General features: G+C 41.2%; 1 protein-coding gene across 1 annotated transcript in view; it reads left to right on the plus strand.

Moving 5' to 3' along the window:
- Positions 1-63: 63 nt before the first annotated feature.
- LOC139649794 (probable serine/threonine-protein kinase DDB_G0282963) overlaps positions 64-27,664 on the plus strand; it is a gene marked incomplete at its 5' end in the record, with an annotated part of 41,090 nt that continues 13,489 nt past the window's right edge. The window contains 20 exons of the mRNA XM_071526298.1: positions 64-222; positions 310-822; positions 955-1,074; positions 1,162-1,302; positions 1,390-1,482; positions 1,621-2,216; positions 2,299-3,266; positions 3,456-3,620; positions 3,812-4,343; positions 4,582-4,697; positions 4,889-5,070; positions 5,158-5,711; positions 5,826-5,933; positions 17,044-17,173; positions 18,050-18,735; positions 18,781-19,695; positions 19,885-20,058; positions 20,315-20,560; positions 20,638-21,594; positions 27,361-27,506. Coding sequence (XP_071382399.1) covers positions 64-222; positions 310-822; positions 955-1,074; positions 1,162-1,302; positions 1,390-1,482; positions 1,621-2,216; positions 2,299-3,266; positions 3,456-3,620; positions 3,812-4,343; positions 4,582-4,697; positions 4,889-5,070; positions 5,158-5,711; positions 5,826-5,933; positions 17,044-17,173; positions 18,050-18,735; positions 18,781-19,695; positions 19,885-20,058; positions 20,315-20,560; positions 20,638-21,594; positions 27,361-27,506 — 7,501 coding nt within the window. The remainder of the gene's footprint in view (positions 223-309; positions 823-954; positions 1,075-1,161; positions 1,303-1,389; positions 1,483-1,620; positions 2,217-2,298; positions 3,267-3,455; positions 3,621-3,811; positions 4,344-4,581; positions 4,698-4,888; positions 5,071-5,157; positions 5,712-5,825; positions 5,934-17,043; positions 17,174-18,049; positions 18,736-18,780; positions 19,696-19,884; positions 20,059-20,314; positions 20,561-20,637; positions 21,595-27,360; positions 27,507-27,664) is intronic.

Raw genomic sequence — 27,664 nt, forward strand, 5'->3', positions numbered from 1 at the left:
CAACAGCACAACCAACAACTAAAACTGCTCCTCCAAGCAGAACAACTGCCCCAACTACAATAGCAGCACTAACTACAGCTGCACCTACAACTACAACAGCTCCTTTAACTACTACAACAGCACAATCAACTACAACAGTTCCTCCTACCACCATAACTGCCCAGACTACACCAGCAACTCCAAAGACACCTGCTCCTCCCACCACCACCACAACTGCCCAAAGTTCAACAGCAACCAAACCAACTACAACATCAGCACCAACAACTACATATACTCCTCCACCCACTACAACCGTTGAAACTACAACAGCAGCTCCCACAACAACAAGAGCAGCACCAACAACTACATCAGCTCCTCCAACAACTACAACTGCTTCTCCAAGCAGAACTGCCCAAAGTACAACAGCAGCACCCACCACAGCAGCACCAACAACTGCATCAGCTCCTACAACAACTACAACAGCACAATCAACAACTACAACAGTTCCTCCTACCACCACAACTGCCCAGACTACAACAGAGGCTCCCACAATAACAACAACTACAACAGCAGCACCAACAACTGCATCAGCTCCTCCAACGACTACAACAGCACAACTAACAACTACAACTGCAGCTGCAACCACCACAACTGCCCAACATACAACAACAGTAGTTCCACCAACAACTACAATAGCTCCACCAACAACTACAACAGCAGCACCAACAACTACAACAGTTCCACCTACCATCACAACGGCCCAGTCTACAACAGCCCCTCGCACAACTACAACAGTGCAACCAACAACGACACCTGCTCCTCCTCCCACCACAACTGCCCAAAGTAAAACAGCAGCCAAAACAACAACTATAACAGCTCCTCCAACATCTACAACAGCAGCACAAACAACTACATCTACTCCTCCAACCACCACAACTGTTGAAACTACAACAGCAGCTCCCACAACTACAACAGCAGCACCAACAACTGCAAGAGCAGCACCAACAACTACATCAGCTCCTCCAACAATTACAACAGCACAACCAAGAACTACAAGAACACCTGCTCCTCCCACCACCACCACAACTGCCCAAAGTTCAACAGCAACCAAACCAACTACAACATCAGCACCAACAACTACATCTACTCCTCCACCCACTACAACTGTTGAAACTACAACAGCAGCTCCCACAACTACAACAGCAGCACCAACAACTACAAGAGCAGCACCAACAACTACATCAGCTCCTCCAACAATTACAACAGCACAACCAACAACTACAAGAACACCTGCTCCTCCCACCACCACCACAACTGCCCAAAGTTCAAGAGCAAGCAAACCAACTACAACATCAGCACCAACAATTACATCTACTCCTCCACCCACTACAACTGTTGAAACTACAACAGCAGCTCCCACAACTACAACAGCAGCACCAACTACTACAACAGCAGCACCAACAACTACATCAGCTCCTCCAACAACTACAACTGCTTCTCCAAGCAGAACTGCCCAAAATACAACAGCAGCACCCACCACAGCTACACCAACAACTACAACAGCTCCTCCAACATCTACAACAGCAGCACAAACAACTACATCTACTCCTTCAACCACCACAACTGTTGAAACTACAACAGCAGCTCCCACAACTACAACAGCAGCACCAACAACTACAAGAGCAGCACCAACAACTATATCAGCTCCTCCAACAACTGCAACTGCTTCTCCAAGCAGATCTGCCCAAAGTACAACAGCAGCACCCACCACAGCAGCACCAACAACTACATCAGCTCCTCCAACAACTACAACAGCACAATCAACAACTACAACAGTTCCTCCTACCACCACAACTGCCCCGACTACAACAGAGTCTCCCACAATAACAATAACAACAACTACAACAGCAGCACCAACAACTGCATCAGCTCCTCCAATGACTCCAACAGCACAACCAACAACTACAACTGCAGCTGCAACCACCACAACTGCCCAACATACAACAGTAGTTCCACCAACAATTACAACAGCTCTTCCAACAAATACAACAGCTCCACCAACTACAACAGCAGCACCAACAACTACAACTGCTCCTCCAAGCAGAACAACTACCCCAACTACAACAGCAGCACCAACCACAGCTGTACCTACAACTACAACAGCTCCTTCAACTACAACAACAGCACAATCAACTACAACAGTTCCTCCTACCACCACAACTGCCCAGACTACACCAGCAACTCCAAGGACACCTGCTCCTCCCACCACCACCACAACTGCCCAAAGTTCAACAGCAACCAAACCAACTACAACATCAGCACCAACAACTACATCTACTGCTCGACCCTCTACAAGTATTGAAACTACAACAGCAGCTCCCACAACTACAACAGCAGCACCAACAACTACAAGAGCAGCACCAACAACTACATCAGCTCCTCCAACAACTACAACTGCTTCTCCAAGCAGAACTGCCCAAAGTACAACAGCAGCACCCACCACAGCTGCACCAACAACTACAGCAGCTCCTCCAACAACTACAACAGTTCCTCCTACCACCACAACTGCCCACACTACAACAGCTCCCACAACCACAACAGCCCAACCAACTACAACTGCAGCTGCAACCACCACAATTGCCAGAACTACAACAGTAGTTGCACAAACAATTACAACAGCTCTTCCAGCAACTAAAACAGCTCCACCAACAACTACAACAGCACAACCAACAACTAAAACTGCTCCTCCAAGCAGAGCAACTGCCCCAACTACAACAGCAGCACCAACCACAGCTGCACCTACAACTACAACAGCTCCTTCAACTACTACAACAACACAATCAACTACAGCAGTTCCTCCTACCACCACAACTGCCCAGACTACACCAGCAACTCCAAGGACACCTGCTCCTCCCACCACCACCACAACTGCCCAAAGTTCAACAGCAACCAAACCAACAACTGCATCAGCTCCTCCAACGACTACAACAGCACAACCAACAACTACAACTGCAGCTGCAACCACCATAACTACCCAACATACAACAGTAGTTCCACCAACAATTACAACAGCTCTTCCAATGACTACAACAGCTCCACCAACAACTACAACAGCAGCACCAACAACTACAACATTTCCACCTACCACCACAATGGCCCAGTCTACAACAGCCCCTCGCACAACTACAACAGTGCAACCAACGACACCTGCTCCTCCCACCACAACTGCCCAAAGTACAACAGCAGCCAAAACAACAACTATAACAGCTCCTCCAACATCTACAACAGCAGCACAAACAACTACATCTACTCCTCCAACCACCACAACTGTTGAAACTACAACAGCAGCTCCCACAACTACAACAGCAGCACCAACAACTGCAAGAGCAGCACCAACAATTACATCAGCTCCTCCAACAATTACAACAGCACAACCAACAACTACAACAGTTCCTCCTACCACCACAACTGCCCAGACTGCAACAGCAGCACCCACAACAACTGCCCCAACAACTACTACAACAGCAGCACCAACAATTGCATCAACTCCTCCAACAACTACGACAGCACTACCAACAACTACAACTGCTCCCTCAACCATAACAACTGCCCAAGGTACAACAGCAGCACACACCACAGCTGTACCAACGACGACAACAGCAGAATCAGCAACTACAATAGTTCCTCCTACCACCACAACTGCCCACACTACAACAGCAACTCCCACAACCACAACAGCCCAACCAACTACAACAGTTCTTCCAACAACTAAAACAGCTCCACCAACAACTACAACAGCACAGCCAACAACTAAAACTGCTCCTCCAAGCAGAACAACTGCCCCAACTACAACAGCAGCACCAACCACAGCTGTACCTACAACTACAACAGCTCCTTCAACTACTACAACAGCACAATCAACTACAACAGTTCCTCCTACCACCACAACTGCCCAGACTACACCAGCAACTCCAAGGACACCTGCTCCTCCCACCACCACCATAACTGCCCAAAGTTCAACAGCAACCAAACCAACAACTGCATCAGCTCCTCCAACGACTACAACAGCACAACCAACAACTACAACTGCAGCTGCAACCACCATAACTACCCAACATACAACAGTAGTTCCACCAACAATTACAACAGCTCTTCCAATGACTACAACAGCTCCACCAACAACTACAACAGCAGCACCAACAACTACAACATTTCCACCTACCACCACAATGGCCCAGTCTACAACAGCCCCTCGCACAACTACAACAGTGCAACCAACGACACCTGCTCCTCCCACCACAACTGCCCAAAGTACAACAGCAGCCAAAACAACAACTATAACAGCTCCTCCAACATCTACAACAGCAGCACAAACAACTACATCTACTCCTCCAACCACCACAACTGTTGAAACTACAACAGCAGCTCCCACAACTACAACAGCAGCACCAACAACTGCAAGAGCAGCACCAACAATTACATCAGCTCCTCCAACAATTACAACAGCACAACCAACAACTACAACAGTTCCTCCTACCACCACAACTGCCCAGACTGCAACAGCAGCACCCACAACAACTGCCCCAACAACTACTACAACAGCAGCACCAACAATTGCATCAACTCCTCCAACAACTACGACAGCACTACCAACAACTACAACTGCTCCCTCAACCATAACAACTGCCCAAGGTACAACAGCAGCACACACCACAGCTGTACCAACGACGACAACAGCAGAATCAGCAACTACAATAGTTCCTCCTACCACCACAACTGCCCACACTACAACAGCAACTCCCACAACCACAACAGCCCAACCAACTACAACAGTTCTTCCAACAACTAAAACAGCTCCACCAACAACTACAACAGCACAGCCAACAACTAAAACTGCTCCTCCAAGCAGAACAACTGCCCCAACTACAACAGCAGCACCAACCACAGCTGTACCTACAACTACAACAGCTCCTTCAACTACTACAACAGCACAATCAACTACAACAGTTCCTCCTACCACCACAACTGCCCAGACTACACCAGCAACTCCAAGGACACCTGCTCCTCCCACCACCACCATAACTGCCCAAAGTTCAACAGCAAGCAAACCAACTACAACATCAGCACCAACAACTACATCTACTCCTCCACCCATTACAACTGTTGAAACTACAACAGCAGCTCCCACAACTACAACAGCAGCACCAACAACTACAAGAGCAGCACCAACAACTACACCAGCTCCTCCAACAACTACAACTGCTTCTCCAAGCAGAACTGCCCAAAGTACAACAGCAGCACCCACCACAGCTGCACCAACAACTACAACAGCTCCTCCAACAACTACAACAGCGCAACCAACAACTACAACAGCACAACCAACAACTACAACATTTCCTCCTACCACAATTGCCCAGACTACAACAGCAGCTCCCACAACAACAACAACTGCACAAACTACTACAACAGCAGCACCAACAACTGTATCAGCTCCTCCAATGACTGCAACAGCACAACCAACTACAACTGCTCCCCCAACCACAACAACTGCCCAAGGTACAACAGCAGCACCCACCACAGTTGTACCAACGACGACAACAGCAGAATCAACAATTACAATAGTTCCTCCTACCACCACAACTGCCCACACTACAACAGCAGCTCCCACAACCACAACAGTCCAACCAACTACAACTGCAGCTGCAACCACCACAATTGCCAGAACTACAACAGTAGTTGCACAACCAATTACAACAGCTCTTCCAACAACTAAAACAGCTCCACCAACAACTATAACTGCAGCACCAACAAATACAACTGCTCGTTCTACCACCACAACTGCCCAGTCTACAACAGCCCCTCGCACAACTACAACAGCAAAACCAATAACCACAACAGCTCCTCCAACATCTACAACAGCAACTCCAACATCTACTCCCCCAACCACCACAACTGTTAAACCTACAACAGCAACCCCCACAACTATAACAGCAGCACCAACAACTACAATATCAGCACCAACAACTACATCAGCTCCTCCAACCACCACAAATGTTCAAACTACAACAGCAGCTCCCAGAACTACAACAGCAGCACCAACAACTTCAAGAGCAGCACCAACAACTACATCAGCTCCTCCAACAACTACAACAGCACAACCAACAACTACATCGGCAGCACCATCAACTACCATACCTTTGTCTACATTCAGTAGCAGCACAATGGTAAGTCATAGTCATAGCATTATAATTTTTCATCCCATTTTCCACTGTTCAAACACCAATTAAATTATAAACAAAAAACATCTCTTAGGTCATCTTCAGCTACATTTCTAGGTAAGACAATAAGTCATATCTGACAAACTATATAAATATTACTTTTTTCTTTTTAATTTTAATATGTAAATAATTGCTCCATAGATAGTTCAAGCATGCCAAAAATAGTAGTACTTCCACTTTTACAGTTCTTCATTGTCACGTTAATATCACCTTTTGAAACAAGTTCTAATATAGTACCACATTTTACATCTTCTGTGATCATACACAATCAACTTGAATTAGAATTGAAAGATCTGGTTGTTTTTTTTCTACAGTCTGCTACCATAAAATATTTCAAAAGATCCAAAGGTTCCAAAATGGAAATGCAAATAGAACAAAAAAAAAAAAACATGACTAGTCAGCATTTCTGTCATTTGCTAAATTATTGCTGATTAAGCTTTGGAGTCTTTTTGAAGACAATCAACGCTTTTGCTCTTGTTTGGTAAGTAAGTGAGTACAGAAAGTTAATTAATATTACATATAAATAATGTTAATACAACATCCACTTATTTCTATAGTACGGAAGAGGATTAGGGCCACATGTGAAAAATGTATTTGAGTTCTGACTTTAAACTCAGAACTCAAATACATTTTTCACATGTGGCCCTAATCCTCTTCCGTACTATAGCACGTCAACTTAAACGCTATAGAGTAATTTATTCTATTTTGCAACAAATCATAATGTCAGAATCTGTATCTTAATTTATTACATTGCTCAATTAGTAACTAGTAGCTGAAATCATAACACAAATGAGTCTTTGTATTGTATATTAATTGCACCCTCCTTATCATTATTGGTTCCATTGCACGTGTTATTTTTTATTTTTTTATTTTTTTTTTATAATAAAAGTGATAACAATACAAGTAAAACAATACAAAACATGGTGTTAGAAGACAGGACAGAAGAGGTAACAAAGTCACAAAATAATCAGACATAATCAAAACAGAACAAAACAAAACAAAAAAGAGAAAACAAACCAACAAACAAACAAGCAGAAAGAAAAGAGTTCAACTCGATGGTCTTTGAGGGAGTGAAGGTTCAAATGAGAGGGGTTAATGTGCCTAAATATGTGCATATGAGTGTGTTGGTGTGTATATCTGTGTGGTAGTGTGGAAGGGGTCTCGGGAGGGAGTTCGGTGGAGTTGAGGTTGGGGATGGGGGTGGGAGGGGAGCTGCAGGAGGTGTTTGTGACCAGGGTGGTATTCCAGAAAGCGGGTTTAGTGAAAATTCTGAGTTTGTTAACCCTGAGATGAGGGAAACTCCGGGTTTTCACTTCCAGAAAGAGAGGTAACTTAAACTCTGGGTCAGTTACCATGGTAACTGACTCTGCAAACCTAACCTGCTCGCTGGCAGGTTTTCTTCAACAAACCCTGAGTTTCTCTCTGTCTCCTCCCTCTTACAGAGCCAGACACGCTGTTTTTTCCTCATTCATTCAAGTTTTATTGTATGTCAGAATCAAAATCCTGGTTGGATATTAGTTTGTTACTCAAGGACTATCTAAAGTTACCGCTTTTATGCGCATCAGTCATTTCTTTGAACAGCGGTTTTCTGCCTTAGCCTACACAGCGTGAATTCACCCTCAGTTCACAATAAAACCTCTGCATATCCTTTTTGCGAGTGGAAGTTCTTTTTTTTCCTTTTTTTTATAACACTGTGACTCTGTGCACACAGACAGCTGTCAGTTTGTTAGAGCAGTTCCTGCACTGAAATGTTTATTGCACATAATGTGTAATCTCAGATTAAATTTACAAAATCGGTATGAAGCTTTAGACACGTAGGATCATTGAATAATTATCTCTATCACTCATGATGTGATTGGTCGCACTGATGGAACATCATTCCTATAATATTGGAGATTATATGTTAATATTTGTGTGAGCAGGATCGTGCAGCTGCAGAATGTAGTTTGAAAGTTAGTTTTTTAAATATGGTGCATAGTCTTAACGTGTTTTAACAGCATTTCAGTGACAATGTTTAAATTTACTACATTTGTTGAAGTAGCTGAAATAAAGTCACTGAATGCTGTTGAGCCAAGATACAAATAGATATCTAAAAATTTAAAATCTACTGTATTTTAACCTCGATGCCTTTTCAAGTGCAAATCACCAAACACATTACTGGATCAGATTGTGAGCTTACAATCATGTCTATTTGTCTTTGATCTATATATTTCTTAAATCTTTAACCATGTTTTTCATCTTCAGTTGCTGACCCCTGTGTTTTGTCCCCGTCAGATTAAAGCTGAACAAATATATTTAAAATGTAATGTAGGCTAATAGCCTAATACAATCAGATTCCACCACTTTATCATCCATTAAGGAAATGTAAGTCTGGTAAAAAATGAATTAATGGACAACACTAAATAAAACTTTATTGTGTTAACTTATTGACACTTTTCCCCACTCTGACTCAGGCTCTTTTTTTGTTAAAGATAATTGTGCACCGTCTGCATACACATGCATTAATATCTCTATGTCCACTGGATTAAAATGGAGGCTTTACCTTTTATTTACCTGTTGCCATGGTGCATCGTAGTATCGGAGCTCTATTGATGATGGCTTTTTATTGCCGTCACGCACGCGCTTAACTCAGGGTGAACATACTCAGAGTTGATTGAACTAACTCAGATCAGCTGTTCTGGAACCGAAAACTCAGAGTTTCCTATCTCGGGGTTAATCAACTCAGAGTTCAGGGTTAGACTCAGAGTTTGTTGAACCTGCTTTCTGGAATGGACCCCAGGGGTCCACTGCAGATAATGAGAGGGTGTAGTGAAGGGAGTAGAGGAGGGAGGGGCTAAGGAGCTTGGTCTGAGATTTCTGGCTGGGCGCAACTGTGGCAGTCCCCAGACCCTGGGGAGGGGGCCTGCCAACTGTAGGACCCAGCCTATTTAAGTGTGTCCCATTTATTTATTTTTATGCCTCCGCGCCGGCGAAAGCCGTGGCTGGAGCCATTATGTTTTCGGGTTGTCTGTCCGTCCATCCCTACGTACGTACCTCTGTCCCATTCTCGTGAACGCGATATCTCAGGAACGCCTTGAGGGAATTTCTTCAAATTTGGCACAAACGTCCACTTGGACTCAAGGATGAACTGATTAGATTTTGGTTGTCAAACGTCAAAGGTCAAGGTCACTGTGACCTCACGTCCGTCCCATTGTCATGAACGTGATATCTCAGGAACGCCTGGAGGGAATTTCATTACATCAGACACAAACTTCCACTTGGACTCAAGGATGAACTGATTGGAATTTGGTGGTCAAAGGTCAAAGGTTTGTTTGTTTATAAGGACAACACACATTAATCAACATTTCTGTAAATGTGCAAGTGTTAGCCAGCTGGCTAATTTTCAACTGTAGTCCTTTTTTAGGTCAAGGTCACTGTTACCTCACAAAAGACGTTTTTGGCCATAACTCAAGAATTCATATGCTAATTATGACAAAATTTCACACAAATGTCTAAACCTTTTATTAAATTCCTTCAAAGTCTTCACTACATATATTTTATCAGTCTGGACAGACATGGATGTAAACTGCAACTTGACTTGTTGGCGGAGGCATACAACCGCGAGGCGGTTATTTCTAGTTATTTATTTATTTATTTTATTATTATTATTATCACTATCGTCACCAGTCTTAGCTTCACTCCTGCCCCTCCCTCTTGAGGATGTGAGGGTAGCACTTGCCAAACTGCAAGGTCTGTCTCGATGTGAAATGATGGGCAAAATTCCAGGGGAGGCAGTGAAACTACCGGTCTGTGATAGAGATTTAACCCAGCTGGCGGTGGTGGGGGGTGGGGTGGAGGTGTGGGAGGTGGAGTGGGTTGTATTGGAGGGGGTGGGGATTGTATTGTGGAGGGGCAGGGGGGAGAGGGAGGGGGAGGAAGATGTTGAATGAGTGTGTGGGAGGGAGAGAGAGTGTGGCAGGTGTGCGTGCCTATAATATTTATAACTATTATTATCGCCATCTCCTCCACAACTCTTAATAACAACAATAATAAAAATATAATAATGGTAATAATAACAATAACAACAGCAACAATAGTAACAATAGTAATCAATAGTAATCAATAGTGATCAATAGTAATAATGATAACATTACAAGAAATTATAAGAGCAGGGTGGATAAAATAAAAACATAAATAATAAAAAAATGTAAAAAAAGGTAATAATAGTAATAATAACAACAATAATAATAATGATACTAACAATGATAAAAAATAATAATAGTAACAATAATAATAATAATAATAATATCACTGGTAATAGAGAAGAAGAAAAAATAAACATCATGAAAGAAAAAAAAAATATATAATAATAATGTAATATAATAATAACTTACACATATTATTGATAATAATAATAACCATAATAACAATATATTTTATTAGAAATGAAAAGAATATATAAGGAAGTAGTAAGTACACATAATAATAATAATAATGATGGAGCAGTTAAGAGGGAAAGAGAGTGAGAAGAGAGGAAAAGAAAACGGGAGGGAGGCATAGATTAGAGGGAGCTGGGGGCGTCTGAATGTGTGTATGTTTGTTGGGTATATATGTGTGATGCCTGTGTGTGTGCAAGTGTATGTCAGATTAAAGATTTGTAGGGATCACGGTGTATGCGTAATGGCAGATATGTTTGTGTGAATGACGGTGTGCATGTTTATTGTGGATGGTGGACAGGCAAAAAGAGGTGATGAGTGAAATCGGCGCGGAAATTAAGAATTTAGGGTATAGATGAATGGATTCCAGATTATGTCAATATCAGTGGTTTGTTTTTTAATGGAGGCAGATAATTTTTCCATTGATATGTATTTGATTAGTAGATTTTTCCAAAGTGTGATATTGATTGTGTTCCTTGATTTCCAGTTCATGAGGATAGTTTTCTTGGCGATGGTTAAGGCTATGGAGAGTATTCTACTGGATGTGTTGTTTAGGTTGATGTTGGATATGTCTCTAGCAGCAGAGTGGAGGGGATAGTGGGATGTGGCAGCCTAAAAGAAGAGAGAGGTTGTCAGTGATGTCCGCCAGAATTGTTTAATTGGTGTGCAGTCCCATGTGGCATGTATATAGCTGTCTGTGGTGTTTTGTGTGCAGTGCGGACAAATGTCAGAGTCTATAAACCCATTTTAAACATCCTTTTCCCCGTGTAGTGTACTCTATGAATAATCTTGTATTGTATGTTGGATGTTTGTGTTGGTGGATATAGAGAAGATGTTTTTGCAGATTTGGGTCCAGAAGTCGCCACCGGGGATGACCTGTAGGTCTTGTTCCCATTTTTTGAAGGGATGGATATTGTTAGGTCAGATGTGGAAATTATCTTGTAGATTTTGGATAGTAGTGTTTTTTTTAGTAGTGATGTTGATCAGGTCTAATGTTAATGGGGGAAGATCTAAGTTAGATGATTTAATGTTCATTTTGGTCTGAATAGAGCATTTCTAAAAAGTGATTCTCCCCAATGCCGTACTTCTGGACCAAATGAGGGAATGAGACCAGAGTGTTATTATGGAAGATATGTTTGAGGTGCGTGATACCTTTACTAATCCATGATGCAAAGTTTAGTGGTTTTCTGTTCATTAAGAAGTCAGGATTGTTCCAGATGGGAGTGTGTTTGGTAGATGAGATTGTGGCGTTAGTTATTTGGTGAAATTACCACCAAGCTGTCAGAATTGTAGCTATGGTAGGGTTTTTGAAACAAGGATGGTGTGCGATGGCACGGAGAGATGAGAGAGTTGAGATTTTTAATCGCCAACCATCGCCAAGACCAAAATCACTCATGAACTGTTTAATTGTTTCTGTGGATTGGCAGTTACGTGTACTGTTTGAATTGTTAGACCTGTCTAATGATGGGTTCATGACTGTATTAAAATCTCCTCCGATTATTATTGGGGAGTCAGACAGATTGGAGAGAGAGGTGAAAAAGGTGTGGAAAAAGGATGAGTCATTATTTGGGCCGTAGATACATGCAATAGTGATCGGGCTGTTGTGTATTGTGATATTTATTATGATAAATCGTCCTTCAGGATCTGTGATGGTGTTGTTATGAATAAATGAGATGTTTTTGTGTATTAAAATGGCTACCCCTCTTTACCTGGAGTTGAAATGGGCGGAGAAGATTTGATTAAATTGTGGTATTCTTAATTTATGATAGTCAGATTTGGATGTATGAGTTTTTTGTAAAAGGCATATATCTGCTTGTAATTTGTTTATGTGGTTGAGTACCTTAAGTCTTTTTGCCTGTGAACCAATTCCACGGATGTTACAAGTGAGTTCATGGTGATAGGATGCGGGAATCTGTTGTTTGAATGGTTTTTGTGTTTTGTGCATGTCTCTGTGTGTGTATGTATGGGCATATGCGCATGTATGCACGTGTTAAATGTTTTGTTGTATTTTCCTAATGGCAAATTTTTTGTTGAATTAGAGGTAAGTTTGATCTATATCTAATGTAAAAAATGCCATGATTGTTAACTTGATAGGTTACTGTTTGATTAAAACCTTTCAACAACGTTTTAATGGTTTTGTTTTACCTAAAATTATATTACTGAACAATTGATAAAAGACACTATGTGTGAACATTAGTTTAATACGTCTTTTCCTTTTAAAGCAGTAATTATAATTGTAATGGTGAGAATGAACAATAAAATGTCTGTTTATGAACACATTGTTGTGACAATGGGTTTTATGTTCTGGATTTGTCAATAATAAATTTCATTACTAGACAAAAAAATACTTCTGAATTCCTCAACCTGCAAACCCAATCTACCCGAGACACATGTTTAAATGCTGTGCATTTGTGTCTCATCTGAAAAAGGTCTAACAACAACAATTAACAATTATAAACAAAAGACATATCTAATTTCATCTTCAGATACATTTGTAAAATAGAGAAGAGGTCATATTTCACTAAACAGTTTGAAAAAGTAGTTTCTTTCTGGATAATCGCCCCATAGCTTGTTCAAATATGCCAAAGTGTCATATTTTCTTTCATTGCCATGCAAATGTGCATCAATTAAAATGACTTACTACCAAATTTTACATCTGCAGTCATCACACATGGTCAACTTTTGGAGTTTGAAGATTTTTCTATGACGTGCTACCATAAAACCTTTCTATAAAGGCACATGGTCCAGATGGGAATTTGAACTGAACTCTTGTCCTCCAGATTTCTGTGGGAAACAGAATAATAATAATTTGATTTTTTAAATTTCTTCATTATATATTCCTCTGGGAGAAAACTCCTCAATAAACATGAATAAATAAATGTTTTTAACAAATATACTTGTTTTTGATCACATAAAACCAAATTCCTATTTATAACGATGTTAATAGAAGTAAAAAGTGCGTTACAGTAATCGAGTCGGCTTGAAATAAAGGCATGAATCAGTTTTTCAGCATCTTTTTGATTTATAAATCGTCGTACTTTAGCTATGTTTCTAAGGTGGAAAATGTACAAATGTACAAAATGCTACAAAATTTAGAATGCCTCATAATCACAACTTCAAAACTGTATGGACAATGTGTTCGGAATGTGAAGTGGCAATGTCAAATAATCTTCTACTAAGGTAATAATACTATTTTTGTTCTAATACATGCAAAAGTATAAGCGTAAAGTGTTAAACAAGACCTGACTTTAAATTAAGTAATAATGAAATAAAATTAACTGAAATAAATCTAATAATATATTTGAAACAATTAGTAGTGCTTGGTATGTTAAAAAAAAAGACAGAAATAAATAATATATAAAAAATTAAATAATGCTAATTTATTTCAATAGCTAAAATACTTTATTAAAAGTTGATTGTAAAAGTAAAAAAACAAAACAAGGCAAGGCAAGTTTATTCATATCAACTTATATCATATCATCAACTCCTCACAACGGATGTGTTCCCCACTGCTTTTAAGCTAGCCCGGGTTACCCCGCTACTAAAGAAACCTACACTCAACCCATCTCAGGTTGAAAATTACAGGCCGATTTCACTCCTCACCTTCCTTTCCAAGACACTTGAGCGTACAGTCTTTAATCAAGTCTCTGAATTCCTTTCTGAGAACAACTTGTATGATCCTAACCAGTCTGGCTTCAAACGCGGACACTCTACTGAGACTGTGCTCTGTAGTGGAAACACTGTGATCAGCTAGAGCTGCCGGTCAGTCCTCTGTTCTAATGTTGCTTGGCCTATCGGCTGCCTTTGACACGGTCCACTCCACACTTGCTGAGCTTGGCTTCTCAGGATCTGCTCTCTGCTGGTTTGAGTTTCTCAGGGAGATCCTTTAGAGTGTCTTGGAGAGGGGTCTAAATCCCTTTGCTTGTCCACAGGGGTACCTCAAGGGTCAGTGCTTGGACCCCTTCTCTTTTCAATATACACCACCTCACTTGGTGCAGTCATCCGCTCACATGGCTTCTCATACCATTCATATGCTGACGATACCCAGCTCCTCCTATCGTTCCCGCCAGACGACCCCACACTCTCGGCACGAATATCGGCATGCTTTGCCGATATCTCGGCATGGATGAAGGAACGCCACCTTCAGCTTAACCTAACAAAGACTGAGCTCCTTGTCATCCCAGCCAGTCCCTCTGTACAACAGATCAGTATTCAGCTCGAATCAGCACAGCTCATTCCCGCAAAGTCTGCCAGAAACTTAGGTGTCATGATTGATGAACAACTAACCTTTAAGGAGCATGTGGCTTCTGTTGCTCGGTCATGCCGATTTGCACTGTACAACATCAGGAAGATCAGACCCTACCTGTCTGAGCATGCAGCACAACCCCTAGTACAGGCGCTTATAATATCACGCCTTGACTACTGCAACTCCTTACTGGCAGGGCTCCCAGCATGTATGCTCAAACCTCTGCAGATGATCCAGAATGCAGCGGCGCGTCTGGTCTTCAACCAGCCCAAAAGAGCACGTCACTCCGCTGTTCATATCCCTCCACTGGCTCCCAGTTACTGCCCGCATCAAGTTCAAGGCCTACAAAGCAGCAACCAAAACGGCTCCAACCTACCTGAACTCCCTCATTCAGGTCTACGCTCCCTCCCACCCATTACGCTCTGCCAAGGAACGGCGCCTGGTGCGGCCACCACAACAAGGCCCTAAGTCTCTAGCCAGACTCTTCTCTTCTGTGGTTCCTTGGCGGTGGAACGAGTTACCAAACTCCATTCGATCCACAGAGTCCATCTCAATCTTTAAGAAAAGGCTAAAGACCCAGCTCTTTAGTGAACACCTTCTCACCTGATGGACTGTGTAACCAAAAAAAAAAAAACCTCTTTATCTGCCTCTATGCACTCTATACATTGCCTCGTAGCACCTATGTCCTGTTGGACCAGAACTTAGCTTTATGGCACTTACTCTCATTGTTCTCTCCTGACTAGAACCTTGCTTGTGTTGTATTTAAATCTCATGTGTACGTCGCTTTGGATAAAAGCATCTGCCAAATGTGAAATTGTAAATTGTAATATAGTACAATTCATACATATCAGTGATTGTGAAGTGCTTTACATAAATAAAAGAAAAATGAAGACATAAAAAGTGAAAGTGCATTTTAAAAAAAGACAAAAATATGAACACAGGTAAAAAGATAAAGATAAAAGTGAAAATCATATTTAAAAGGAAAAAGAAAAAAGAAAGTATAAAAGATAAAAGAAAAAATATTCTTAAAAAAATTCTTAAAAAGCCCTAGCAAATAGAAAAGTTTTAAGCCCTGATTTAAAAGATTCTAAATTGGAGGTAGACCTCAGATTTTCTGGAAGTTTGTTCCAGGCATGAGGTGCAAAATAGCTTGTTCTGACCCTGGGAACATTAAACAGACCAGTATCTGAAGACCTAAGGGGTCTGGCGGGTTCATAACCATTAAGGAGATCAGAAATGTATTTTGGTCCTAAACCATTTAGTGCTTTATAAACATGCAACAGAATTTTACACTCAATTCTTTGGCACACAGGAAGCCAATCCAGTGATCTCGGCACTGGAGTGATATGGTCCATTTTCTTAGTCCTAGTTAGAACCGTGGCAGCAGCATTCTGAATGAGCTGCAGTTCTCTGATCGCTTTTTTAGAGAGAGACATGTAAAGACACTGTTACAATAGTCAAACCTACTAAAAATAAATGCATGAATAAGTTTCAAGGTCCTGCTTGGACATGAATTCTTTCATTCTTGCAATATTTTTGAGGTGATACTAGGCAGATTTTGTAATTGTCTTGATGTGGCTATTAAAGTTTAGGTCAGAATCCATAACTACACCAAGATTTCTGACTTGGTTTTTAGTCTTCAGCAAGAGGGATTCAAGGTGAGCACTGACTTAATTCTCCTATTTGGCACCAAAAGCAATTATTTCAGTTGTGTCTTTAGTTGGAGAAAATTGTGGCACAAAACAAAAAAAAAACACAAACCAAAATTATCCCATTGGTTAAATATATAGATTCAGATAGTAGGTGTCATACTATGGGAACCTATGTTGTTGATGACATTTTTTCGTTTTTGTGAATCTCATTTAAGAGCACAACTAATGGTGCTGACACCACATCTACAAGATCAGCTACAACAACAGCTATCTTAGAAACTACAGGATCAACTACCACAACTGATTCCCAAACCACTATTATAACTGCGACTACAACCACAGAAGCACAACCAACTCAAGCTACTACAAGAGCTCCTCCTTCCACCACAACTGCTCACACTACCACAGCAGCTCGAACAAATACAAAAGCTCAACCATCAACTACAACAACTCCTTCTACCACAACTGACCAGATTACAACAGCTCCCACAACAACCGAAGCACCAACACCTACAGCACTGATATTAACAAGGACAACTGCTCATCCAACAACCACAACTGCTCAAAGTACATCAGGTCCCACAACAACAGCAGCACCAACAAGTATAACAGCCCCTCATACCACCACAACTGCCCAGACTGAAACAGCAGCTCCAAAACCTACAACAGCACAGACAACAACTACATCAGTTCCTCCTTCCACCACAACTGCCCACACTACATCATCAGCTCTTACAACTATGACAGCAGTTCCAGCAACTACCACAGCAGCTCCGAAAACTACAACAGCTCAAACATCAAAAACAACAGTTCCTACTTCCACCAAAACTGACCAGGTTGCAACAGCAGCTCCCACAGCAACAGCAGTACCAGCACCTACAACACTGTTATTAGCTACTACAGCTGTTTCTCCAACAACCACAACTGCCCAAATTACAACAGCTCCCACAACTACAACAGCAGCTCTGACAACTACAACAGCACAATCAACAACTAGAACAGTTCCTCCTCCCACCACAACTGCCAACACTACAACAGTAGCTCCTATAACTACAACAGCAGTTCAAGCAATTACCACAGCAGCTCTGAAAACTACAACAGTTCAACCATCAATTTCAACAGTTCCTCCCTCCACCACCACTACTCACACTGTCACAGAAGCACTGACAACTACAACAACTCCTCCTACCACAACTGACCAGAATACAACAGCACAACCAACAACTACAACAGTTCCTCATAACACCACAACTGTCCAGACTACATCAGCAGCTCCTACAACTACAACAGCAGTTCTAGCAACTACCACAGCAGCTCCTACAGCTACAACAGCTCAATCAACAACTACAGCCGTTCCTTCTAACACCACAACTGCCCAGACCACAACAGCAGCTCCCACTACAGCAGCAACAACTACTACTGCTACTATAACCACAACTGCACAGACTAAAACTACAGCAACTCCTATATCAGTTGCAGCAACATCTACAACAGCTCCTCCAACTACAACAGCAGAAGAAACAACTATAGCTGCTCATCCAACAACCACAACTACCCAGATTACAACAGTAGCTCCCACGATTACAACAGCTCCAAAAACTACAACATTTACCCCTACCACAATTGCCCACACTATAACAGCAGCTTCTACAACTACAACAGCAGTTCCAACAACAACCACAGCAGTTATGACAACTACAATAGCTCAACCAACAACTACAGCTACTCATCCAACCACCACAACTACTGTGCAAACAACAGGAACAAAAGTTGTACCAATATCTACAACATCTCCTCTGACAAATACAATAAGTCCTCTTACCACCACAACTGCTCAGACTACAACAGCAGCTCCTACAACTACAACAGCTTCTCACACCAGCACAACTGCCCAAACTACAACAGCAGCTCCAAAAACTACAACATTACAACCAACAATTACAACAGTTCCTCCTTCTACCACAACTACCCACACTACTACAGCAGCTCCTACAACTACAACAGCAATTTCAGCAACTACCACAGCAGCTCTAATAACTACAACAACTCAGTCATCAACTACAACAGTTCCTCATACCACCACAACTGTCCAGACTACATCAGTAGCTCCTACAACTACAACAGCAGTTCTAGCAACTACCACAGCAGCTCCTACAGCTACAACAGCTCAATCAACAATTACAGCAGTTCCTTCTAACACAACTGCCCAGATTACAAAAGCAGCTCCCACTACAGAAGCAACAACTACTGCTTCTATAACCACCACAACTGCACAGACTACAACTACAGCAACTCCTATATCAGATGCAGCAACATCTACAACAGCTCCTCCATCAACTACAACAGCCGAACCAACAACTACAGCTGCTCATCCAACAGCCACAACTACCCAGACTACAACAGCAGCCCCCATGACTACAACAGCAGTTGCAACAACTACAACAGTTACCCCTACCACAATTGCCCACACCACAGCAGCTCCTACCACTACAACAACAGTCCCAGCAACTGCCGCAGCTCCGACAACTACAACACCTCAATCAACAACTATACCAGTTCCTTCTACCACAACTGCTCAGACTACAACTATAGCAACTCCTACAACAGATGCAGCAACATCTACAAGAGCTCCTCCATCAACTACAACAGCAGAACCAATAACTACAACAGTTCCTCCTCCTACCACAACAAACCAGATTACAACAGTAGCTCCCATGACTACAACAGCTCTAAAAACTATATTTACCCATACCACAATTGCCCACACTACAACAGCAGCTCCAGCAACAACCACAGCAGTTATGACAACAGCTCAACCAACAACTACAGCTGCTCATCCAACCACAACTACTGCGGAAACTACAGGACCAAAAGTTGTACCAATATCTACAACATTTCCTCTGACAAATACAATAGGTCCTCTTACCACTACAACTGCTCAGACTACAACAGTAGCCCCTACAACTACAACATTACAACCAACAATTATAACAGTTCCTCCTTCTACCACAACCGCCCACACTACTACAGCAGCTCCTACAACTATAACAGCAGTTCCAGCAACTACCACAGCAGCTCTAACAACAGCTCGACCATCAAGTACAACTGCTCCTTCAACAACTACAGCTGCCCATAGAACATCAGGTCCTACAACAATAGCAGCAACACCAACAACTACAACAGTAGCTGCGACAAATACCACTGCAGGTTCCACAACTAAAACAGCACTCCCAACAACTATAACTGGTCCTCCATCAACCACAACAGCAGAACAAAAAACTACACCTGTCCATCCATTATACACAACTGCCCAGAATACAACAGCAGCTACCATGACTACAACAGCACCTCCAAAATCTACAACAGCACAACTAACTACAACAGTTCCTCCTTCCACCACAACTGCCCACACTACAACAGCAGCTCCTACAACTACAACAGCAGTTCCAATAACTACCACAGCAGTTCTGACAACAACAACAGCTCAAGCATCAACTATTACAGGTCCTTCTACCATCAAAACTGACCAGATTATAATAACAGCTCCCACAACAACAGAAGCAGTAACGACTACAACAATGTTATTAACAACTACAACTACTCCTCCCACAGCCACAACTGTGCAAATTATATCAGCTCTCACAACAACAGCAGCAGCACCCACAACTACAACCGCTCCTCCATCAACCACAACAGCAGAACCAAAAACTACACCTGTTCATCCAAAAACCACAACTACAACAGCAGTTCCAGTGCCTACCACAGCAGCTCCGACAACTACAAAAGCTCCCCCAATCACCACACCTGTCCAAAATACAACAATTTTCAAAACAACTACAGCAGCTCCAACGACTACAACAGTAGTGATGACCTCCACAACATCATCACCAACAACTACATCTGTTCCTCCAACCACCACAACTACTGTCAAAACTACAGCAACAAAAGTTGTACCAATATCTACAACAGCTCCTCTGACAAATACAATAGGTCCCCCTACCTCAACTGTTCAGACTATAACAGTAGCCCCAACAACTACCACAGTAGCCCCTACAACTACAACAAAGGTATCAACAACTACAACTGCCCATCCAACCACAACTGCCCAAAAAACAACAGCAGCTCCCACAACAGCAGCACCATCAACTACAACTGCTCCTACACACAACATAACTGTCCAAACTACAACTACAGCAGCTCCTACAGCAACAGTTGTGCCAACAACTATATATGCTCCTCCAACCACCACAACTGCCCAAACTACAACAGCAGCATCAAGAACTACAGCTGCTCCTCCAATCACCACAACTACCGTCCAAATTACAACCATAGCAGCTCAAATGACAACAGTTGCACTAACTACTACAACAGCAGCTCAAAGAACTACAACTGCTCCTCCAACCACAACTGTCCACACTACAGCTCCCACAAATGCAACAGAAGTTCAAACAACTACCACAGCAGCTTCAATTACCACCACAGCAGCACCAACTTCTACAACAGCTGTACCAACAACTACAACTGCTCCTCCAACAACTACAACAGCAGCTCCAACAACTACAAAAGCTCCTCCAAACATCACACCTGTCCAAAATACAACAATATTCACAATAACTACAACAGCAGCTCCAACAACTACATCTGCTCCTCCAACCACCACAACTGCCCAAACTATAACAAAAGTAGCACCAACACCTTCAATGGCTCTTCCAACAACTACAACAGCACCAACAATTACAATTGCTCCTTCAACCATGACTCCAACTGTCCAAACTCTCACAACTCCAACAGCATCACCAACAACTACAACTCCTCCTGCTACCACAACTACCCAGTTTATAACAGCAAGTTCTTCAACTATAGGAGCAGCTCCAGCAACCACTGTAGCAGCTCTGATAACTACAACAGCACCAACAACTACAACAGCACCAACAACTGCTCCTCCCACAACTACAACAGCAGCTCCCATACCTGCAACAGCAGCTCCAACAACCACAGCAGCCCCAACTGCATTAGCTACCCCAGTAGCTGTTATAGATGTTGGTACAACTACTTTGGCAGCAGATACGACCCTACCTACTCTGTCTACATTCAGTAGCAGCACAATCGTAAGTTATAGTCATAATATGATTTTTAAATCTTTGTAATAGTTTGGTTTTCGTATTTAAATATATATTTTAGTGCAGAATTAATATAAGACACAAAAACTAGACAAGACTTTATTTGTTAAAGCAGTAAAACAAGCAATTACAATCAGATTTGTGAAAATCAACAATACAATGAATATATTTTAATAAGAATTGGATATATGTTATGGATTTCCCAATAATGGACTCCACTGCCTGACTTAGCAACCCCTGAGACACATGCATGTGTAAATGCAATGTGCAATTTTGTGTCACATTTTCCATTGTCCAAATGCTAATTAGATTATGTCTTTGGTTATCTTCAACTACATTTGTAAAATAGGTATGACGAAAAGTGTATTTGACTAACTATATAAGTAATAAGTATTATCCCTCTAGATCCCAGTAGAATTCTAGAATGTTGCTGCAGTTCACTGAGAATTCTCACTTAAATCAGCATGTTCTTGCTGACTGATAATCAGTTTTTCCATTTAAAAAAACACAACTTCCCCTTTAATTTGGTACCAAATACATGGCAAGGCGATTCAGGGCGTCCATTACTTCAGTGTCAACATTCACAGTATTCACAAAACAGATCCTTCCTATCTTGGCTAACGATAAGCTTTCAAAATACATACAAAATCTCCAGCACTTCAACCCACACAGTAATAAGATCAGACAATCATAGTCGCCAAACAAATATGGAAAAAGTCGCCAAACAAATATGGAGAAAAGTCGGGCCAACCCGGTCAGTCCTCCTACCGATTCTTCGGCGCACTGCCTCCCGGAAAACAGTGTCTGTCTCCGGCGGTGAGGGCCAGGTAGGTCCCGCTGTTTAATGAAGGTGATCTCGTGTCTTGTTTTATCGAACCAGAACAAACGATTTCAATCAAAACACGTCAACTCACTAGGTCTTCGTAACTTTCCACTACATACGGCGGGTCAGGTTCTGTCTTACAGCACAATCTGACAGCTTCCAGAAGGTTTTAAAAGCCAGTGGAGTGTTAGATCTACCACTGGAGGACGATTAAACTCGGGGAAAATCAAACATGTCATTGTCACCATATAGTAGATTTTCCGGGTTCCGGTTCATAGATAACAACTTGAAGTATATATAAAACAAAGCTCATAACTTGATTTTCATTTTTTGGTACGTTTTAAATTATTTAAAAATGGCGGGCGCTCTTGGGCGCTATAGTGAAATATAGAACGGGCGCTCTCGGGCACTATGCGGTCTAGAGGGATTTATTATTGTTTTTTTATTTTGAATATCTAACTAACTGCCCCATAGTTACTTTTTCTCAAGGACAAGGTCCTCTTTAAAGGTCCCATATTGTGGAAAACAGGAATCCCCTTGCCTCCTTGATTATAAAGGAGTTGGATATGCTATCTAAACATTGTGAAAGTATCAAAACGCACGGTCGCCAACTAAATCCCAACCCAGTCGCCAGAATAAAATGTTGGCATTTTGCGTTTCTGCAAACCACGGATACGTAGAATCTCAACATTTCTGAACCAAAAATACGTTTCATATCAACATTTCTAGATACGTGTATATCAACGTTATAGTGTTTTAACCGCTGGTGACGCTTTTGAGGCGCTTTTGGCGTTTTGAGGGAATAGAATGAGTAGGCTATAATAACCATTTTCTGGTTATGAAATTACATAAATTGTTTGTTTCATTACACACCACGTATTTCGAGCATGTGGAACAATGAGATACGTTTTTGTTCGGAATCCCCAGCCCCCCGGTTCTCATATTGTTTACGGCGTATGGCCATAATTAAATTTTCTGTGACATGCACACATATTTCCTTTAGTAAATATGAAGGCAATATTCTTAACAACCCCCGAAATGATTGGTTCTTGGTTCCTGTGATAGGAAAGGGACGCTGTGATGAGGTAAATTAATGTTTAGAATGTTGCACATTCTCTGCATAATGTTGCACAGTTTACGTTGTTTACGAGTTTATGTAAAGTGTCATTTAGCCTACACAAACCCTGATGAAGATTCGTCACCTTAATAGTGCACTTCAGTAATTCACTAGGCTAATTTAAAGATAAATGATTTTAGTGGGCTTCCACTCCAAAGCCTAGCGCACTCGTTGCCATAACGACGGGTAGGCGGACAGATTTGGCAGTGACACAGTGCGTAGCAAAGCTCATTGATTTCAACGGGGCACCTTTATTTGACACAATTCATTAATTTACTATTGTTCATATTGCACATCCAAAGGAAATGCAGTCAAACCTGTAACCTGTCTCAAGTTCCAATCATTCACTTATTCGTCATACTCATTTATATCGGCTACAGACAATAATAAAGTGTACTTACTTCTTCTTCTACTTTAATGGTCATACCCCAGCGCCAGACAGAACAGCGCCTCCCTGAGTGCCGTGAGAGGACTACAGTCTAGCTTTTTATATGACAATTAAATGTGCATTTTCAATAAAATGTATTTGAGAAAAATAAAGAAATGGCGTTCTGCCGTGCTATTCAGCTCAAGTCTTGGCTGTCTCTTGAATTCTGATCCAGAAGAGTAGCATTCTCTTTCGGATCAGAATTCTTCTTTAACATTTCTCAACACAAAAACACGAAAGTGTCCTTGATAACTCAACAATACGGTAGATTAATGTTATTGCCATCCGTTTTAATTATTTCACCTTCCATTCTGAGAAATCAAGGTTTTTTTGGTCAGTTTTGGACGATAGGCTACAATAGCCTACCCATGATTCTCAGCGGCCGTCACTCTGGAAAAAAGATATAAAAGATATATCTGCTGAATATATCAAATATCTAGTACAGCCGAACTAGTAATTACACTGCATCTAGATGATCTATGTTAAGAAAAAGTAAAGATATTGGTTTATTTCAGATATTTTAGCCAAAACAGGAATCGAATACACACACACACAGACCTTTGGCTGACGTGGCTCAGGGAACGACTGTTGTGGGTGGATTTGGCGCGTTCGACTCCTGTTTTGGCTAAATTATCTAAAATAAACCAACATCTTTACTTTTTCTTAACATAGATCATCTAGATGCAGTGTAATTACTAGTTCGGCTGTACTGGATATTTGATATATTCAGTAGATATATCTTTTTACGAACTTACTTTGGAAACCGGAAGAACTACAACTTTAGTGGCGATTTGTATCAAGCTGCATGGTGCGGCTCTAGGGATTTGTAGTTTTTAAAAAAAACATTAGTGTTTTTCCTAGAATTGTAAGTTGTAAATATTGAATTGAGAGTACACTGAGGAGTTTAAGGTGATGATAAACACATTTGTGATATCAGATTTTAAATATGTAATTGTTAAATTGGTGAAAATTAATTTTAACCATATTTTACCCATATTTGACAGCTCCCCCAGTTGTTGACTATACTCAAATGAGAGCTGAGGTCAAGAGCTCTCTGTAACAGTTGGTCCCATGTCTGTAACCCCTTTTGTTGCTGAATTATAAGCCTTCAAACATACACCGAGGTCAAGGTTCAAAGGACAGTATTTCAAAGCAGGAGCCATGTAGAATCTTCATACTGACATATGTTACTCTCCAGGTCGAGACCTTTCCAACAATGTATTTGGTTTAGCTCTACGACAAAGTTTTAATTTTCTCATTTCAGGGACACAAGTCATATCAGGCCTAGTTTCAGAGAGCACTTTGAAGGCCCCCTATATAAAATGAAGCTTTTTGTTTGCTACAGGTTTGACTGCATTTCCTTTGGACGTGCAATATGAATAATAATAAATTAATGAATTGTGTCAAATAAAGGTGCCCCGCTGTGTCACTGCCAAATCTGTCCGGGCTACCCGTCGTTATGGCAACGAGTGCGCTGGGCTTTGGAGAGAAAGCCGGCTAAAATCATTTATCTTTAAATTAGCCTATTGAATTACTGAAGTGCACTATTAAGGTGACGAATCTTCATCAGGGTTTGTGTAGGCTAAATGACACTTTACATAAACTCATAAACTCGTGAACAAGCAAACTGTGCAATATTATGCAGAGAATGTGCAACATTCTAAACATTAATTTACCTCATCACAGCGTCCCTTTCCTATCACAGGAACCAAGAACCAATCATTTCGGGGGTTGTTAAGAATATTGCCTTCATATTTACTAAAGGAAATATGTGTGCATGTCACAGAAAATTTAATTATGGCCATACGCCGTAAACAATATGAGAACCGGGGGGCTGGGGATTCCGAACAAAAACGTATCTCATTGTTCCACATGCTCGAAATACGTGGTGTGTAATAAAATAAACAATTTATGTAATTTCATAACCAGAAAATGGTTATTATAGCCTACTCATTCTATTCCCTCAAAACGCCAAAAGCGCCTCAAAAGCGTCACCAGCGGTTAAAACACTATAACGTTGATATACACGTATCTAGAAATGTTGATATGAAACGTATTTTTGGTTCAGAAACATTGAGATTCTACGTATCCGTGGTTTGCAGGAACGTAAAATGCCAACATTTTATTCTGGCAACTGGGTTGCTAAATCCACACAATCCATATTAGAAAAATGAGCCGTTTGGACTTCTGTAACTTTGTGGCGTCACAAAGGTACGCTCATTATCATTTTTGTAAGAAATAATAGGCTAACAAAGTGTTTTTTTCAAAGCAGTTGAGCGGTTGCCATTGTTTATTTACCAGAGAGTTTTCCCTACTTGTAGCTGCTGGCGATCCCATTTGAGAGTTATTTCTTTTGGGGAAAAAAACAACGTGTGAAATCACAGAAATCCAGGGACCTTACTGTTTGTCCACTTTCAGATTTCAGCAGCAGAAACAACAGAAACATCTCTAACTACAGCTTCAACAACAGCCAGTGCACAGATAACCACAACCATCCCTGCCACCACCAACACCGGAACTACAGCATCAACTGATCTCCCACGAGATGATGAGGGCTTCCTGATTCTGCTGTTTGATATTAACCGTGTTTTCATCCAAGCATACAACGACTCACAGTCCCCAGAATACAAAGAGCTGGCTAATAATGTTACAACAGAGGTAATATACTACTAATTTCTTCAAAAGATGTAAAATTAATTTACATGACCTTAATATACATAACATTAAAGTTGAATAATTTAGAGACATTAAACAAACTAATCTACATTCCCATTCTTTAGTGCAACAGAGCGTACCGTGCTCTATATCCGATGACTTTCCGGAGATGCATTGTGATACGTTTTAGGTAAGTAATACACTTTCAGAAATGTTTATGATGTTTCAGAGATTCATAGCTCCCCAAACTGACCAACATTTCTCTCATTAGCCCTGGCTCTGTTAAGGTGGAAACCAATTTGATCTTTAACAACCAGACAGTGGTTCCGACAACCACCAATGCAGTAGAATCTCTCCAAATGGCAATCAATACATCAATTGCGTTCCTCGATGTCATCCCCAACAGTATTAGTGCAGGTAAGTGTCTTTGTCATGCATCATCTCACGTTTAGTTTTATTGACACCAAAGTTTACAACTGAAATTACAATTGTAAACATGATTAAACATTTAACAGCTGCTTTAATGTGCTATTGTGATTTGGTGGTAGTGGAAAATGATTAGGAAAAAGTAACCAAACTCTATACTGTATATTGACAAAGACTTTCAGATTCAACTAGTATGTGTTTTTTCTTTTAATTTTATAACAGCTCTGCCAATTACCACAACAAATACAACAGCAACTACAACTACAGTAGCGGCACCAACAACAACAGTATTAACAGCAATGACAACTGTCGCAACAACATCAGTAACACCGACAACTACAACTATAGATACAGCAACATCACCAACAGTAACACAGGCAACAACAACTGCGACGTCACCTACCACCAGCAGAGCTATGACATTAAGCAGACCACTTAATGTGGTCACTTTACTGCTTATTTCTCTTGCTTACATTGTAACAGACTGGCAATGATTTGTCTAGGAATAGACAACATATTATGGATA

The sequence above is a fragment of the Centroberyx affinis genome, unplaced genomic scaffold (assembly GCF_046629955.1).
Source record: "Centroberyx affinis isolate AG114_WGS23_722 - 3 ecotype Tasmania unplaced genomic scaffold, CSIRO-AGI_Caff_v1 ptg001396l_1, whole genome shotgun sequence".
NCBI classification, from domain to species: Eukaryota; Metazoa; Chordata; class Actinopteri; order Beryciformes; family Berycidae; genus Centroberyx; species Centroberyx affinis.